The 16,539-nt window shown below is 55.8% G+C and overlaps 1 protein-coding gene and 1 long non-coding RNA gene across 5 annotated transcripts; one reads left to right on the top strand and one right to left on the bottom strand.

Annotated features, from left to right (window-relative positions):
- Positions 1-1,881: 1,881 nt before the first annotated feature.
- Positions 1,882-9,803, bottom strand: SMIM24 (small integral membrane protein 24). Of its 4 annotated transcripts, none has more exons than XM_024107879.3 (4): positions 9,657-9,803; positions 8,343-8,472; positions 4,722-4,760; positions 1,882-2,768 (listed from the first exon to the last, which is right to left on the bottom strand). In XM_024107879.3, exons 1-4 carry the CDS (start codon positions 9,733-9,735, stop codon positions 2,672-2,674), a joined length of 345 nt encoding a protein of 114 aa, XP_023963647.2. In that variant the 5' UTR covers positions 9,736-9,803; the 3' UTR covers positions 1,882-2,671. The 4 variants fall into 4 exon arrangements, with proteins under 4 accessions (XP_023963647.2, XP_023963648.2, XP_005283874.1 ...); XM_024107880.3 differs by having other exon boundaries at positions 1,882-2,765; positions 9,657-9,797; XM_005283817.4 differs by lacking the exon at positions 9,657-9,803 and adding an exon at positions 8,850-9,211.
- LOC135977442 (uncharacterized) lies at positions 8,472-16,288 on the top strand. The gene is made up of 3 exons (XR_010594937.1): positions 8,472-8,718; positions 14,284-14,337; positions 14,555-16,288. It is a non-coding gene; the product is annotated as an uncharacterized LOC135977442 (long non-coding RNA).
- Positions 16,289-16,539: the final 251 nt, after the last annotated feature.

Below are 16,539 nucleotides of genomic sequence, written 5' to 3'. Positions count from 1 at the left end.
GGCGTGGACGGGGCCGTGTGTCCTGGGGTTGGGGCGGGAAGGGGCTCTGTCTGGCAGGGGGTGTGGACGGGACCGTGTGCCCTGGGGCCGTGTGCCCTCGGGCCAGGGCAGGAAGGGGCTCTGTCTGGCAGGGGGCGTGGACGGGGCCGTGTGCCCTGGGGCCGGGGCGGGAAGGGGCTCTGTCTGGCAGGGGGCGTGGACGGGGCCGTGTGCCCTGGGGCCGGGGCGGGAAGGGGCTCTGTCTGGCAGGGGGCGTGGACGGGGCCGTGTGCCCTGGGGCCGGGGCCGGAAGGGGCTCTGTCTGGCAGGGGGCGTGGACGGGGCCGTGTGCCCTGGGGCCGGGGCAGGAAGGGGCTCTGTCTGGCAGGGGGCGTGGACGGGGCCGTGTGCCCTGGGGCCGGGGCGGGAAGGGGCTCTGTCTGGCAGGGGGCGTGGACGGGGCCGTGTGCCCTGGGGCCGGGGCGGGAAGGGGCTCTGTCTGGCAGGGGGCGTGGACGGGGCCGTGTGCCCTGGGGCCGGGGCGGGAAGGGGCTCTGTCTGGCAGGGGGCGTGGACGGGGCCGTGTGCCCTGGGGTCGGGCAGGAAGGGGCTCTGTCTGGCAGGGGGCGTGGACGGGGCCGTGTGCCCTGGGGCCGGGGCAGGAAGGGGCTCTGTCTGGCAGGGGGCGTGGACGGGGCCGTGTGCCCTGGGGCCGGGGCCGGAAGGGGCTCTGTCTGGCAGGGGGCGTGGACGGGGCCGTGTGCCCTGGGGCCGGGGCAGGAAGGGGCTCTGTCTGGCAGGGGGCGTGGACGGGGCCGTGTGCCCTGGGGCTGGGGCAGGAAGGGGCTCTGTCTGGCAGGGGGCGTGGACGGGGCCGTGTGCCCTGGGGGTGGGGCAGGAAGGGGCTCTGTCTGGCAGGGGGCGTGGACGGGGGGAAGGGACTTGCCCCCAGAGGTTCACATCTGAGAGCTGTCCCGTGTTTTTTAAATACAGTGTTGGCACCCTGCCCAGTCCGCTTGCCCCGCCAGGAAAAGGATGGGGAGGGGCCATGGCTAGGGCGGGCAGGTCCCCAGGTGGCTGCCGGCAGCAGGCAAAGCCAGCCTTGTCCGTGTGTTCCCAGGCCTGATGCCGTGTTGGCCTGGGGAGCCCCTGGGAGCAGTGCAGGGAAAGGCCCTCGGTGCTGCCTCATTAGGCTTCTGGGGTCTCCGCTCTGCAGGCGAAGGGGGTCCAGGGCCGGCCCTAAGGAGGTGCTTCCTGTACAAGCCCAGAGGGGCTCAGCCTGGGAGCGGGGACAGCAGAGGTTGTGGGCTGGGTCCCTGCAGCACAGCTGTGTATGCAAGGTCTGCGTGGGCCACATGCGTGTATCCAGCCTCTCCTGGGGACCCCCCTCCCTCAAGCGGGCAGGGCCGAGCTGACCCACTCTTGGGGGGAGACATGTTCTGATGGCTGAGCTGGTAGGGGGCTGTCCGGGCTCGACTGGCTGGTCGAATGGGCAGGACCATGCACCCTGCAGTGTGTAGCATGGGCCCCAGCAGGCGGAAGAGCCTGTTGCGGGGGGGCGGGGAGGGGATGACCTGGATCTGACCCACACTCCAGCCCCTGGCTCTTCATTCAGCTTAGAAATTCACTTTATTTTACGCTGTGTCCCAATGATCAGCTTCAACACAACCCCCTTGAGCTGCATGGGCCAGTGCATCTAGGGTGACCAGACGGCCCGACATTAGGGGCTTTGTCTTATATATGCAACTGTACCCTCCCCCATGAGAAAAAAAGTGTCCCAATTTCCCACATTTGCTATCTGGTCGCCCTAAGTGCAGCCCGTGGAGCAATGGGCTCAGGCTCTCTGCACACTCAGGCAGACATCTCTGCATCGGTTACACACACGACATCCTGCTCTTAGGCTCTTCTTCACAACCGCAAGGGCCACAAACCTTTATTACCGTTGTTATTCATGTAAATGCAAGTGCAGATTCTGGAGCTCAATTCTGCCGCGTCGGGAGGGAAGGGGGAAGTCTGCAGCCTCAGAACACGTGGGGCCCGGCCAACAGTCCATAAACCGCTCGCCGCCTGTTTCTCCGCTTTCCCTCCTAGCTGTCATGGCACAGTCTTGCCAGCAGGTGGCACCAATCAGCGCTATAAACTTTTCAGCCCAGCTGGGCAGCGCAGGGGGCAGCGCATGGCACCGGTGCCCGTGGCCTAGCCGGGCTCAGAGACGCAGGGAGATTATTCTGCTCCCTCCCCACTGCAGTCCACGGGCTCCTGCACCGCATGCTCAGCCCGCGCAAGGCCCAACCCGGACCCCCCTGCAGGGGGCGCTGCGGTGCTGGCGGGGGGCTTTGGGGAGAATCCCCTCCAGGGACTGGCTCTGGCTGCCTGCCCCACCAAGGCCAAACGACCAGGGAAGGGGAGAGGGGGCCTGTCCTGCACAGGGTAGTGAGGGGGCATCCGTGCCCGCTGCACCCCTGGGCCCTGCATAGCAGCACGCAGGAGAGGCCTGCCTGGCCCAGGGAAGGTTGCTGGGTGGGTCAGGCCAGCTGCTCTTCTGTGCTGGGCCAGGGAGGGGCCGGGCGGAGCTGGGCAGAGATGCGGGGAAGCAGCGAGTTGATTTCTGTGCCGGGCAGCGCAGGGGGGGCACCGTGATGGTGGCGGCAGCAGTTCCGTGGTCTCCCACCCCGCCGGGCTCGCAGGCTCCTCACAGGGAGGTCGTTTTATTCTCCTTCTTCCCCTTCTGCTCCTCCTCGCTGTCCTCCTCCAGCGCTAGGTTGTTGTAGAAGTTGGAGACCGTCCTGCTGAACAGGAGAGAGACAGCGAGGAAATGTGGGGCCCCAGGGTGGGGTGAGTGGCAGCTCCCTGGGACGACTGGTGCCTGTTGAACCTGGGTTCAGAGCCCTGGGGGAATGGCCGCTCACTGGCTCCCCGGGCCCCGCTCCCACGTGTTCAAAGCACAGCTTGCCCTGCCCGCACTGCGGCTTTAACACGGGTTAGTTAAATCCCCTGTGGACACGGTGTTAGGCTGTGAGCTCAGCAGGGCCGGGCCAGTCTCTGGCTGCGCGGTGCCCTGCCCAGTGGTGCCCCCCGGGAGGGGAATCGTCAATAACGGGAAGGGGCGACCGCCACAGAGCCAGGGAGCCGGCTGGTCCCTGTCTGATGGGCTCCGCCTGTCTGCTCCCATCCCAGCAAGCCAGTGGCTACCTAGGGAGTCCCATTTGCCACAGCACTGCTGGCCACAGCCACCTGGGCCCTGAAGGCAGCAGCGGGGACAGAACCCAGAGTCTCCTGCTCCATAAAGCTCCACCCCTGAGCAGCAGGAGGATCCTCACTAGCCATTAGCAGTATAGGGTGCATGACATGCAGCTGAGCAGCCCCAGTTCCCACCAGCTGCAGAGTCTGGCTGTGCGGGGATCCCCCCTCAGAGAAGGCGCCTACTTCTCACCATTCCCACTGAGGAGCTGAGCCAGGCACTGGGAGCGGCCCTCACCTTTCATTTCTACCCAGCCCACTGGGCATGCATGAGCACCTGCACGTACCCGCGCACACACACCGAGCACGAGCACACACACACCGAGCACGAGCACACACACACACACACGCATGAGCACGCGCACACACATGAGCACACACACCTGCACACACACACATACACGACCACACACACACACATGAGCACACGCACACATACATACACGAGCGCACACACACACATGAGCACACGCACACACACACACAAGCACGAGCACACACACCTGCACACACACACACAGAGGCACGAGCACACACACACACGCACACACACACACGCACACACAGGCATTGCTGTAGCGAGCCAGGCTTGCCTAGTGGCTGGGGCCCTGCCTGCTGCTTGGCCTCTACTCCCAGCTCTGCCGCCAATTCCCTTCCCTGCCTTCATCTCCTTGTCATGCCTGTGAGCGCCCTGGGGGGGCTGGCTCTGCGGGGGTGCCCGTGGGGTAGCGGGGCCCTGAGCTCACTTAGGGTGTTGGCTCTGCGGGGTATACAGGGCCCCTGAGCTCACGTGGGGCCTCTAGATGTTACAGACACTCCTGTCGCCGGGAGATGGGTGTCCAAGCCACGGGCAGAACCCATTTCTTAGGGCCAATAGGCACAACAAGGCTGCTGGCAGGACAGGATACTCCTGGGGGCCTCCAATTGGGAGGGATCCAGCCAGAGCCCTTATCTGTCCCCATCCCATCGGCCCTGGGCACCCCACAATCACCGACACATTCACCCTCACAGCCTCTGTGGGGCAGGGCAGGGCCATTACCCACTTGTACAGATGGGACTGAGGCCCAGAGGGAGCGTGTAGCAGAGCCGGGAATTATAATCTGCTTGCCAGGCCGGCACCCAACCACTAGGCCCTCCTCCCCCCAGTGCCAGCTGCACCTCCCCAGAGCAGTGAGAGGTCAGGGTTAGCTGCCTGGGGCTGGGAAGCATCATGTGAGGCAGGCACCGGGAGCTCTTACGCTGATACAAAGTCCAACAGCGATGGGCCCTGCCCCACCTCCCCCTCCAGCTCCAAGCGCAGGAGGCCGATCCAATCCGCGTGCAGGGAGGGCCAGGGACTCGCCCCAGAGCCAGGAACACCGGCCCACTTGGCCACCAGCCCACGCTGCCTCCTTCCCTGCCCTGCCACCCGGGGTCACTGCAGCCAGTGCTGCCACTGCACCCCAGAGAACCCCCAAAACGTCGCTGCGCCGGGGCTGCAGCTAGAGAGGCAGACGCTCTACCTGGATTGGGCAGGTTCTCCCAGCGGCTCCTCCTCATTCCTGTGAAAAGAGCAGAGGGGACAGGGAGTCAGAGGGCACCGTGCGGCAGGGGGGCCCCAGGACGTGCACCTGAGGAGCCCCAGTCTGCGCCAATGGGAGCCTTGGTGCAGGTAGCCGCTGTCCCCTGGTGCAGCGGGACCCTTGTCTCACTCTGGATACACAACGTGCCCATCCTGCTGCCCAGTCGAGCGCTCAGAAGTGCAGCCGGTGAAACCCTTTTTGTTTGCGCCATTGTCCGCAAGAAAATGCCCGTTTTGCCAAACTTCTTTGATTTCCCAGTGGGAAAATGGACATGCCGGTGCCTGGCTGCCCACTGACGGCTCTTGTCCACTTTCACTCTCTGCCAGAGAAACGGTCAGAAGCCCCCCAAGGGCAAAGAGCCCAGGTGCTCAGCCGTCCCCTCAGAGCTCGCTGCCTCGCCAGCTCCCACAGCTGGGGGTTGGCCAGGGCTGGGGTCAGTTTCACAAGTGAAATTGACAAGAGCCATCCAAGTGGGTATCCAGCCAGCTGAAAAATACAATTGTTTCCCCAGGAAAGTATTTCTGTTTTCCCGTCAGCTGTGCTTGAATTAAGAAAGGGCAGCGCTGCAGTTGGCCAGGCCAGGCCACCTTAATTCAGCCCCCTGCTAACAGCACACAGAAGCCAGCTCTCCTGGGTCTCTGTCCAGTGCCTTACACACATGAAAAGAGCCATTCTCCTCTTTCAGGTCTCTGCCTCCTTCACCGTCCATCCTGGGCACTGAATGAGGCAGGGGTCCTGTAGGGCAAACAGTGTGTTATCTGGTTGGGAAAGGCTGTATTGTATAGATCTGGCTGGGTATTTTTCAGCAAAATGGAGTGGGGAGGTTGTTAGAAACGGCCAACTCATCAAAACCAAAATGTTTCACAGAAACGTTTCGGTTTTGACAAAACTTCATCGGGAAAGTGTCTTGGGTCCAGGCTGGAATTTCTGGCTAGGGAGCAGCCCTCACCCCAGTGTGGCGGGTAGCTTAGTGACGTGGGGGTGCTTATTTGTGATGGAGGAGAGCCAGGGTCAAGTCCCTGCTCCAAATTAGGCAGAGCAGGGACCTACAGCTGGGATTCTCACGCCCCAGGGAAGTGCCCGCAGCAGTGGGTTATTCTGGGTAGGGCCACTCTCGTGGGTGGTTTTGGGTGACAAATTTGGAAAGATCTCGTTCTTATTCTGACATGGAATGAAAACAAATCCGGCACTTTGACATTTTCCGTGCCCTGAAATTCTCATTTATGACCAGCCGTACCCCTGGTGTGAATGCTCCAGGGGGATGAATTTAAACAAAAGCAGAAATGCGTGATCATAACAATCATCCCCCAGAGAGCCACGAACAGGGCTGGCACCCAGGACCTTTAGATCCACAGCACAGATTCTCTGCTGCTTAAAGTTAAGGAGTGGGGAAGCTAGCTGAGGTAGTAGGTTGTTATCCTCCATCTGGACCAGTCACTTGAGGGCACCTGCTAGTATTTGCGAGCCAGAAGAGGAATGAAGTGAAGCTGGAATGGTGGGTGCTGCTCCTGGCTCTCCAAAGGAATATCATCTAGTCCAGGGCTTCTCAACCCGTAGGTCGGGACCCAAATTGGATCTCCAGAATGTTTCAGAGGGTGGCCGGGCAGCTCCTGCAGCTCCGGTCCCACGGGGCTGGCTGGGTTCGCCTCCCTGCTCCAGGCACTGCAACTCCGGGGTCCCAGGGTCACTCAGGTTTGGCCCAGCCGTCATGATGACGGGAGCCCGGGCAGGCCAAAACCGAGTGAGTGGCACAGGTGAGCCAAGGCACAGCTCCACTCACACCAGTTTGGTCCAGTCAGGGGGGCGGGGCCAAACCTGAGCAGCGCTGCCAGAGCCGAGAGCCAAGCCCAGGCAGCCCCACAGCACAGGAGCTGCAGGAGTCTCCACCATGGGGTGAGTGGTGGGCAGGACCCAACCCCCCCCTCCCCCGGGGGAGGGGGCAAGATCCAACCAAAACCACCCAGGGCCTCCACCCCCAGGCTATTTACTGGGTCACAATGAGTCATAACCATTTACAGAAGGGTCCTGAGCCCACAAAGGTTGAGACCCACTGGTCTAGTGTGTGCGGACGCCACAGCCAAGCACTTAGATTCAGCCTGGTTGCTCGGAAAGGCCAGGAGCTGTGTGGATGCCACTGGCGCCCACTCTGCCGGACGTTCCCTCGCAGCAAAAGGCCTGGTACTTGCCTGCCTCTGGCAGATGGGCTGGGGAGCCTTGCTGACTAGTAGGAGCTGGGATGTGCAGAGAATTCTGACCTGAGTCTGGGGGACAGACAGGACTAGAATCCAGCGTCCTGCTGGCTCCCTCCCGACACGCCTTCTTGCTGCCGCTTGTCCAGAGCTCAGGCTCTGGGAGCCTGGAGCACGTTCAGAGCAGCTGGAAAGGTCAGAGACTTTAGCAGCAAGCTTCCTGCAAGCTCTCCTGAGCATGTGCAAATGGCAAAAACTTGGCCAAACCAGGATGAGTTTTCATGGGCACAGCAAAAGGCGCCTCCCTGAACCGAGCGAGGATCATACCCCTGCCAGATGTTTACGTTCCTGCGCCAGAGCATGGAGGCGCTAGAGTTCTTCAAAGGAACGGGCAGGAAGGACCCTGGCAAAACTACCTAATTTCCCCAACCTTGTTCTCAGAAAGGCTGGACTGTATCGAGCCCGACACTGAGACCCAGCTGGGAAATTTCAGCCCAAACTGGTAAAATTTTTCAAAGTTACGAGCAGCTGAAAACAGGGGCTGATAATGGAAAACATTAGGCTACCTTAGCTACAGGTGGCACTGCCCATTTCACCTGCAATAGCCTGGCGCAGCAGGGACTTGGTACTTTGTACGCACTCTGTGCCCCGTGCTCCCTGAGGCAGCAGTACGAGCAGAATGCAGAGCCCAGGTGTGTCCCGACACGTGGAACGAGCCACAGATAAGCATCAAACTGCTGATTCCAGCCCTGGAGATACCAGAGGGGAGGGTGACCTTCACCAGGCAATGGGGTCCACTCCCGAGATTACAGGGAGCTGATGCACTGTGCCCTCTGACAACACATTTTGTTCAAGGATCTCAAAAATGTTTTACAAATATGATTAGTGATCGCAAAGAGCGTCCCGGTGCTTTGTGGACATTGCCTACAGCACCCATTCACCCAGCCTCCTGCGGGGCAAGAAGCTCTGTTATGCCCTTTATATAGATGGGGAAATGGAGGCACAGAGCGGGACAGGCACTTGCCCACAGAACACAGTGCCCCAGGCACGTCACTAGCACAGCTGGGAATGGAACCGAGGAGCCCTGACTGCCCACCCACCCTGCTCCAACCACTAGATCCCACTCCCCTCCCAGATCTGGCTGGAGAACCCAGGAGTCCTGACTCTCAGCCCCTGCCCCCGCAACCTACAGTAATCTAACCAGCACTGCCTCCCACTCACAGCTCTTTGTGGTCTCAGACCACCCCGGTCAGTGCCACAGAGAGCAGGTGATGGGGCCAGAGGGCCCAGGAGAGGGGCGGGCGCTCTGCGCCACGCAGGATCGGGCTGAGGGGAGGGTCTTGTGGCATATGTCCCGTCAGACGGAGCCCACCTGCGCTTCTTGTAGCACCAGACTCTGTTGATGATCATCAGCACGACGACGATGAAGAGGAAGACCACGACGGCCGTCAGCCCCACCAGCCAGGGCTGCAGCATCCTGGAGCCGTCTGTGGTGCCCTGCACTGCCAAGCCAAAGGGAAAGGCTCGTTCTTGCGGGCCTGGAGAGGGGGAAACTGGTGCCCAAGGGGGGTTCCCTGGATTGCTTCGGTGATTGCCTCAGGGGCTTCCGCCTCCAGCTCTACTCATGGGCCTCGGTCGTGATCTGGAGGGACTGACCCCTGCCAGGGCCATCTCCAGCACCCCACGGCCCTGCTTGCTCCGGCAGTCCCAGCCCCGCAGGCTTCCCCCGACACACCCACAGCGCAGAGGTGAGGCCAGGGAGACCGTGCCCGAGGCCCAGAGAGGCAGGGACGGGCACTGCTCCCCTCCTGCCAGGCTGCCCACCCCATGCTCTCCCACCCCCCACCTTGGTCTCGGGCAGGGAGGGGGGCGTCCCTACCGTCCTGGGCCAGCGAGGAGGCGATGAAGAGCAGGGAGAACAGAACAGCGCGGAGAGGAGACATGGTGCCCTGCTCGCTCGGTGGCTGCCTGTTGTCCCGGGCGCCAGGTGCTGTCCCAACCCAGGGGGGCACGGGGACTGCGCGAGGATGAATCTGAACTCAAAGCCTAGCGCCTCTCCCAACAGACAGCGCCCACACCCAGCGCGGCTCACAGCCCGTCTGATCGCTCAGGGACACCAGCCAATGGGTTTATTGTGCTCAAGAGGGCAAATGCCAACTTGTGTTTTAAAGGTACCATGGCAACCAGATTCCTTTAACCCTTTGGCGGTGGCGCGAGACAGACGAGGAAGCGGAGAGAATCCCAGATTCCAGGCCAGGCCCCACACACACAGCTGGCTGAAATTTTTCAGGCAAATGGTTTATTTGCTGCCTAACGCCAGCTCAGCCAACCCGAAATGTGTCGTGCATGTGACACGGTCAGTTCCAGCCCGGAAACACTCTCCAGGGCAACCCACTGGGCAGCGTTTGTCCTAGCCAGTGGGGGGCACTGCCCAGGATACTGGAGACCCCCGTCAGGGTCAGGAGGAGCCAGGTGGCCCTCTCTGCTCCTGAGCCCCAGGGGACAGGTAGCAGGGACAGGCCCTGGCTCTGTAGCTCAAGTTGCAGCAGCTTATGCTCTCAGCTCCCAAGGTCCCTGGTTCCATACCCAGGTGAGGGAGCTGCCCCAAGGTGCTGTTCCCCTCCTCCCACCGGGGCAGCTGCAAAGAGCGCTGCTGAGGGGACCCGGGGGGGGCAGCTAAGCTCACCTGCCTGTTGGCAGCTCTCCAGGGAGCGGGGGCCTTTCACCACCCTGGGTTCATGCGACACATCGATTGTGCTAATCATTAATGCTGTTATCTGGGTGCCCTGGGGTGACTCACGATGGCTGGAGTTTGAGCCTTAGCAATGCCTGGTTAGGGCCCCTCACCTGCTCGGTGCTGCCCATGAGCACAGAGCAGCGGGGGCAAGGGTCGAACCCAGCAGCAGCACGATCCAGGGGTGGGGTAGTGCTGCGGAGGGGATCAGCTGTGAGGGGGGCAGAAGAGCAGGAGTGGGGTGAAGCTGAGCAAACAGCCCATCAGCACAGGGTAGAGGAAGTCCAATTAAAACAAAGCCATAGGCTACCTCCCCCAGAGCAGCCTTTGCACCCAGGCCCATGGTGATGCCCCCCCCCCCCCCGAACCCCATCTGGGGCACCAGTCTGCAGGCAAGGGATGGCAGATGCAGCCCCCTTGGTCTGGCCCCCCACATCCGTTCTCCCAGCCCACGGGCCACTTGGTTTGGGGGCTGAGTCTTCAACTGAGGGCCAATGGCATTGGGGAACTCAGACCTGTCCCTGCCCCAGGCACCCCCACCGCTGTGCCCCCCGGGAGGGGAGGGGTAGCCAGCCAGCCCGCTGGAGTTTGGACTTTGATGTGGCCGCTCAGTGCCCCGAGGTAGCCATGGCAACGGTGCCAAAGTATAGTCAGAAATAAACACTGGGCGTCTTCCGAGCACCCCGCCCCTGTGGGGGAGGAGTTGGCCTCGGGCCCACGCTGGCAGTGGGGCCAGGGCATCTTGTCACGGGTAGGGGCTGCTGGGACTTGCATCCCACATCACCAGGCGCAAAGGGCGAACTCCTGGTCCCTCTGAGGCCAATGGGCATTTGACCACTGGCTGGCCGGGAAGCAGCATCTTCCAGCCACAGCGACAGCCGCCCCAGAACAAGCCCCTGGCTCCTGCTTCTGGGGCAAAGCCTGACCTGGAGTCCCTGGAAGGGTCTTTCCCCAGGCCTGCAATAGGCTGGCTGGCGCGGACAGTAAGGTTGCCAACTTCCTAATCACACAAAACCGAACACCCCTGCCCAGCCCCCTGCTCCGCCCTTTATCTGAGGCCCTGGCCCCCGCTCGCTCTTCCCCACCCTCACTCACTTTCACCAGGCTGGGGCAGGGGGTTTCGGTTGGGGTTGGGGTTGGGGTGAGGGCTCCAGCTGGTGGTGTAGGCTCTGGGGTGGGGCCAGGGATGAGGGGTTTGGGGTACAGGAGGGCGGTGATTTCCCTACACCCCCCCAGTTTTGTGAACTAGTTACATGCCAATTTAGTGACTGTTTGGAAATTTGAATTGAAATTGAAACATTAATGCACACTTTAAAAGCATATACAGTGTATGATAAAATACATATATCTGAAAAAGTATCATAGAGTTGAAAAGTATGAACATAGACTAGCTCCCTTCTACAGCTGTTGTTTTTATGACAATGTCGGTGCGTTCATTCCGGTGATGTTGGCCAACCCAATCATTTCAAATGATGATTTGTAAGTGAAGTCTAAATGAGCTCTCCCTGACAGCTAGTGATGAGCTGGGGCTGGGGGGGAAGGCTTCAGGACCAGATTGTATTTACATTCACACCTATTCTATCTAGATATCCCGCAAACAGAGCTGTTTGCCCAAGTGATAGATTTTGGCTGGGGTTGGGTTACAAATCACTTGATTTGGGGGAGGGGGGGGATGAAATGTTGTTGTTCTTATTGTCTGAGTCAAGGACAGTAGAACTGTACTTAGCCTGTGCTGATTGAGGGCATCGAGAGAGGGTGGGGACCTGTCCCTCTCCACTGTTTAAAGACACAGCTGATTAGGCTCCATAGATAGTCTTCTGTTCTGTTAAGTGACCACTGCAGCTGAAATCACTGATAATCAGGTCTAAGTGCTTAGTCCTGCTGTGGGACAGTGTTTCTGTGGAAGAGACAGCCCAGACTGCACTAGCAGGGAGATTCCCCCACTGAGAGCTCAGCTGAAATCACTGAGAGCTGGTGGAACCTCAAGAGACCAACTCGCAGAGGTCACAGCGGCAGGTGGCAGCAGAAGGTGACTGCACAGGCCCATTGGCAACAGAGTGATGGAGTGAACGGTGGCACAACAAACAGCAGTGGCCAGAGCGAACAGTGAGCAGCTGGAGGAACGAGCAAGGTGCCTTCCTGCCCCCCACCTGGGAGGTGAACTCACGTGAAAGCACCTCTGAACTCCATTGACCAAGGACAACACCGGTGAATGGGGTGCGGTGGAGGGAAAAGTGAGCAGCATGTTAAATAAACATTTGTTTGTTGGACTATATTTTAGTGACTTTACTCCAGAATGCTAGATTTGTGACTGGGAATGGAAATTTATATAAATATGTTTCCTAGTAGGCCAAGATTTTTAAAATGCATTATTTGCCCAGGTTATCTCACATTGTTGCTATCTTGAGAGGTCATTATGTTGGGGAGTTTCTGTACTAAACATTTTTATTAATTTTTACATAAGAATGGTCATACTGGGTCAGACCAATGGTCCATCTAGCCCAGTATCCTGTCTTCCGACAGTGGCCAAGGCCAGGTACTTCAGAGAGAATGACCAGAACAGGTAATCATCAAGTGATCCATCCCCTGTTGCCCATTCCCAGCTTCTGGCAAACAGACTAGGGACACTCAGAGCATGGTGTTGCATCCCTCCCCATCCTGGACCTATTCTCCAGGAATTTATGTAGTTCTTTTTTTAATCCTATTATAGTTTTGGTCTTCACAGCATCCTCTGGCAAAGAATTCCATGGGTTCACTTTATGTTGTGTGAAGAAGTATTTCTTTTTTTTTTTTTTTTTTAAACCTGCTGCCTATTAATTTCATTGGGTGACTGCTAGTTCTTGTGTTATGTGAAGGATTAAATAACATTTCCTTATTCACTTTCTTCACACCAGTCAAGATTTTATAGACCTCTATCATATCCCCCTTAGTTATTTCTTTTCTAAGCTGAAAATTCCAAGTCATTTTAATCTCTCCTCCTGTTTCATACCCCTAATCATTTTAGTTGTCCATCTCTGTACCTTTTCCAATTCCAATATATATATTTTTGGGATGGGGTGACCAGATCTGCACACAGTATTCAAGGTGTGCACATACCATGGATTTATATAGAGGCAATATGATATTTTCTGTCTTATTATCTATCCCTTTCTTAATCTGAAACTTGCATCTGAAGAAGTGAGGTTCTTACCCACAAAAGCTTATGCTCCCAATACTTCTGTTAGTCTCAAAGGTGCCACAGGACCCTCTGTTGCCCTTTCTTAATGATTCCCAACAATGTTTGCTTTTTTGACTGCCGCTGCACATTGAGTGGATGTTTTCAGAGAACTATCCACAATGACTCCAAGATCTCTTTCTTGAGTGTTAACAGCTAATTCAGACCCCATCATTTTGTATGTATAGTTGAGATTGTTTCCCAAGGTGCATTACTTTGCATTTATCAACATTGAATTTCATCTGCCATTTTGTTGCCCAGTCACACAGTTCATAGGACCTAATCACATCAGCCATACCATCAGGGGCTCGTTCACCTGCACATCTACCAATGTGATATATGCCATCATGTGCCAGCAATGCCCCTCTGCCATGTACATTGGCCAAACCGGACAGTCTCTCCGCAAAAGAATTAATGGACACAAATCTGACATCAGGAATCATAATACTCAAAAACCAGTGGGAGAACACTTTAACCTGTCTGGTCATTCAGTGACAGACCTGTGGGTGGCTACATTACAACAGAAAAACTTCAAAAACAGACTCCAACAAGAGACTGCTGAGCTGGAATTGATATGCAAACTAGACACAATCAACAAAGGATTGAATAAGGACTGGGAATGGCTGAGCCATTACAAACATTGAATCTATCTCCCCTTGTAAGTATTCTCACACTTCTTATCAACCTGTCTGTACTGGGCTAGCTTGATTATCACTTCAAAAGTTTTTTTTCTCTTACTTAATTGGCTTCTCAGAGTTGGTAAGACAACTCCCACCTGTTCATGTTCTCTGTATGTGTGTATATATATCTCCTCAATATATGTTCCATTCTATATGCATCCGAAGAAGTGGGCTGTAGTCCACGAAAGCTTATGCTCTAATAAATTTGTTAGTCTCTAAGGTGCCACAAGTACTCCTGTTCTTTTTGAGATCCCTCTGTAACTCTTCGCAGTCTGCCTGGGACTTAACTATCTTGAAGGTTTTGTATCATCTGCAAATTTTGCCACCACACTGTTTACCCATTTTTCCAGATCATTTATGAATATGTTGAACAGTAATGGTCCCAGTACTGACCCCACAGGGATACCACTGCTTATCCCTCTCCATTCTGAAAACTGATAATTTATTCCTACCCTTTGTTTCCCATCTTTTAACCAGTTACTGATCCATGAGAGGACTTCCCTCTTATCCCACGATGGCTTACTTTTCAAAAGTCAATTTAAATTAAATACATTTTTTTAATGTATATTTTTTTAGAAATCTAGACCTGTTATCTGTTTTGGTGTAACTTGCATTATCCTTATGTTAAATTTGCATTATCCTAACAAAACATTTACTTTATTCATATCTCTTTTATATGTTGCAGGTCAAAGTGAAAATGAAAAGACAAAAAACAATACAACAATTTTTCTACTCAAAGGTAGGGGGGTGGGATAGCTCAGTGGTTTGAGCATTGGCCTACTAAACCCAGGGTTGTGAGTTCAATCCTTGAGGGGGCCACTTAGGGATCTAGGGCAAAATTGGTACTTGGTCCTGCTAGTGAAGGCAGGGGGCTGGACTCAATGACCTTTCAAGGTCCCTTCCAGTTCTAGGAGATAGGATATCTCCATTAAAAAGAAAAAAAAAAAAAAAAAAAGGCCTCAAAAACTAACCAAGGTGAAGAACACATCAAGAACCAAGAATATATCAACATGTCATCTGAAGGTTCAGGTGGTATATCTACATCCGACCAGTCTGAAGCACAAATACAGCTACCTACTGAAGAAACAGTGTCTCCAAAACTAAAGGCAGTTCCCGATGTTTGTTGGTCAAAGTGTTCCCATTTATGGAAGTTACAAAAGATGGCTACTGGTGCACCTCTTGCAAAAAAGCTTACGAAGAAGGAAAGCTTCCCAATGCTCTAATTGGTAAAAGTGGAGGAGCTTGGTTTGTCAAACCGATCAGCAAAGCCAATGCTGACAAACTACGTGAAAAGGCTGCAAAACACCAGGCCTCTGGAGTGCATCAACATGCAGAAAGCCTTATAAGCCCACTTTCAAAGCCAATTTTAGAAGTACTTAATGAGGCTGTTAAGAATGCTGGAGACACAACACACTTCATGCGAACAAACATGGCTGTGGCATCCTACTTTCTATTTAAGCAAGAGATACCACACACTACTAACTGGAGGCCAATGTTAAGTGCATTGTCGCTTGTTCATCCTGAAGTTGAACACCGGTTCCAAACAAGACCAGCAAATGCTCACTATCTTTCTGCAAGAAACTCAACTGACTGGCTAGGAGCATGCGGTGCAACAGTGAAAGACTCAACAGTTGAAAAAGTGAATAACTCTCTCACCACATTCAAAAAATTTGCATACATGGCTGCTGAATGCACCGATGCAAATGGGCATCAAGTATTAAGTCATTATGTACGTTATCTTGATGTCAGGGGTAGGCCAGTAGATGCATTTCTAGATAGTCAAGTTATAGAAGACACATTGGCTGCATCTGTGACAACCCACATCTTAGAGTTAAATGCTTGTCTATTGGACCCCAAACAGATGGCTGCTTGTGCGTACGATGGAGCTGCAAACTTCTCTGGAAGAGATGGTGGAGTACAAGCTTTGCTCAGAGAAAAGTGTAACCCTAATCTCTCCTATACACACTGCAGAGGCCATCTACTCCAACTAGTGCTAGTACGAGCTGCAGAATCTTCAAAAGACATTAAAAAAAGCTATAAATTTAATGTCTTCATTATATTCTTTTTTCAGCAAGAGTCCAAATAGACTGAATATCTTGGAAAATAGAGAAGATACACTGGGACTGAAGTTCAAATTAGTCCAACCTGGCTTTCTCATGAGCGATCCTTGGCTGTTGTCTTAAAATTACTCCAGCTGTTATTCTTGGCTTTGGAAAGTATCTACCAAGATGGGATGGATGACTTTTGCTACTATGTTCAGAGAAGACTTTTGTCTCTCTCTCTCTCTCTCGTAAGTCGACTGTTGAAACCACTTGGGTCATTAAACAATGCCATCCAGGCATCTGCTACAACAGGAGTAGATCTTTGTCCAGCAATAGGAGCTACGTTTGGATCAATCCGAGAGCTGTCCATTGAAAAAGTACTGGAAGAAGCAAAGACTTCAGTCCAGAAGTTGACTAATGAAGGCCAGGGCCGGCTCTAGGATTTTTGCCGCCCCAAGCAAAAACAATTTCCCCCCCCCCCCCCCCGTTTTTTTCTTACCCCCGGCCCCGCCTCAACTCCGTCCCTTCCCCAAATCCCCAGCCCTGCCTCCTCCCTCCAGGCTCTCAAGCCTGGAGAAGAGGGAGAGGGAGAAGCAGCGCGTGCGCCGCGGCCACTCAGGGTCTCCCCCTCCCTCCCAGGCTCTCAAACCCGGGAGGGAGGGGGAGATCCCAAGTGGTCGCGGCGCGCGAAACAGCTGATTCGCGCGCCGCTGCTCCCCCTCCCTCCCAGGCTCTCAAACCCAGGAGGGAGGGGGAGATCCCAAGCAGCCGCGGTGCGCGAATCAGCTGTTTTGCGTGCCGCGGCTGCTCGGGATCTCCTCCTCCGTCCCGGGTTTGAGAGCCTGGGAGGGAGGGCGAGCAGCGGCGCGCGAGCGGCAGCAGCGGAGGTGAGTTAGGGC

This window comes from Chrysemys picta, chromosome 25 (assembly GCF_011386835.1).
Source record: "Chrysemys picta bellii isolate R12L10 chromosome 25, ASM1138683v2, whole genome shotgun sequence".
NCBI lineage: Eukaryota > Metazoa > Chordata > Testudines > Emydidae > Chrysemys > Chrysemys picta.
The sequence above is the reverse complement of the archived record's forward strand: the minus strand, read 5'-3'. Positions and strand labels throughout refer to the sequence as shown.

Bases quoted from the DNA above. Each gene is read 5' to 3' on its own strand.
- SMIM24 (XM_024107879.3), bottom strand. From the start codon at position 9,735: ATGATTAGCACAATCGATGTGTCGCATGAACCCAGGGTGGTGAAAGGC. The intron at 4,761-8,342 runs GTGGGCTCCGTC...CTCTTTTCACAG, and splicing joins TGGTGCTACAAGAAGCGCAG to GAATGAGGAGGAGCCGCTGG. The intron at 2,769-4,721 runs GTAGAGCGTCTG...TCTCCTGTTCAG, and splicing joins GGAGAACCTGCCCAATCCAG to CAGGACGGTCTCCAACTTCT.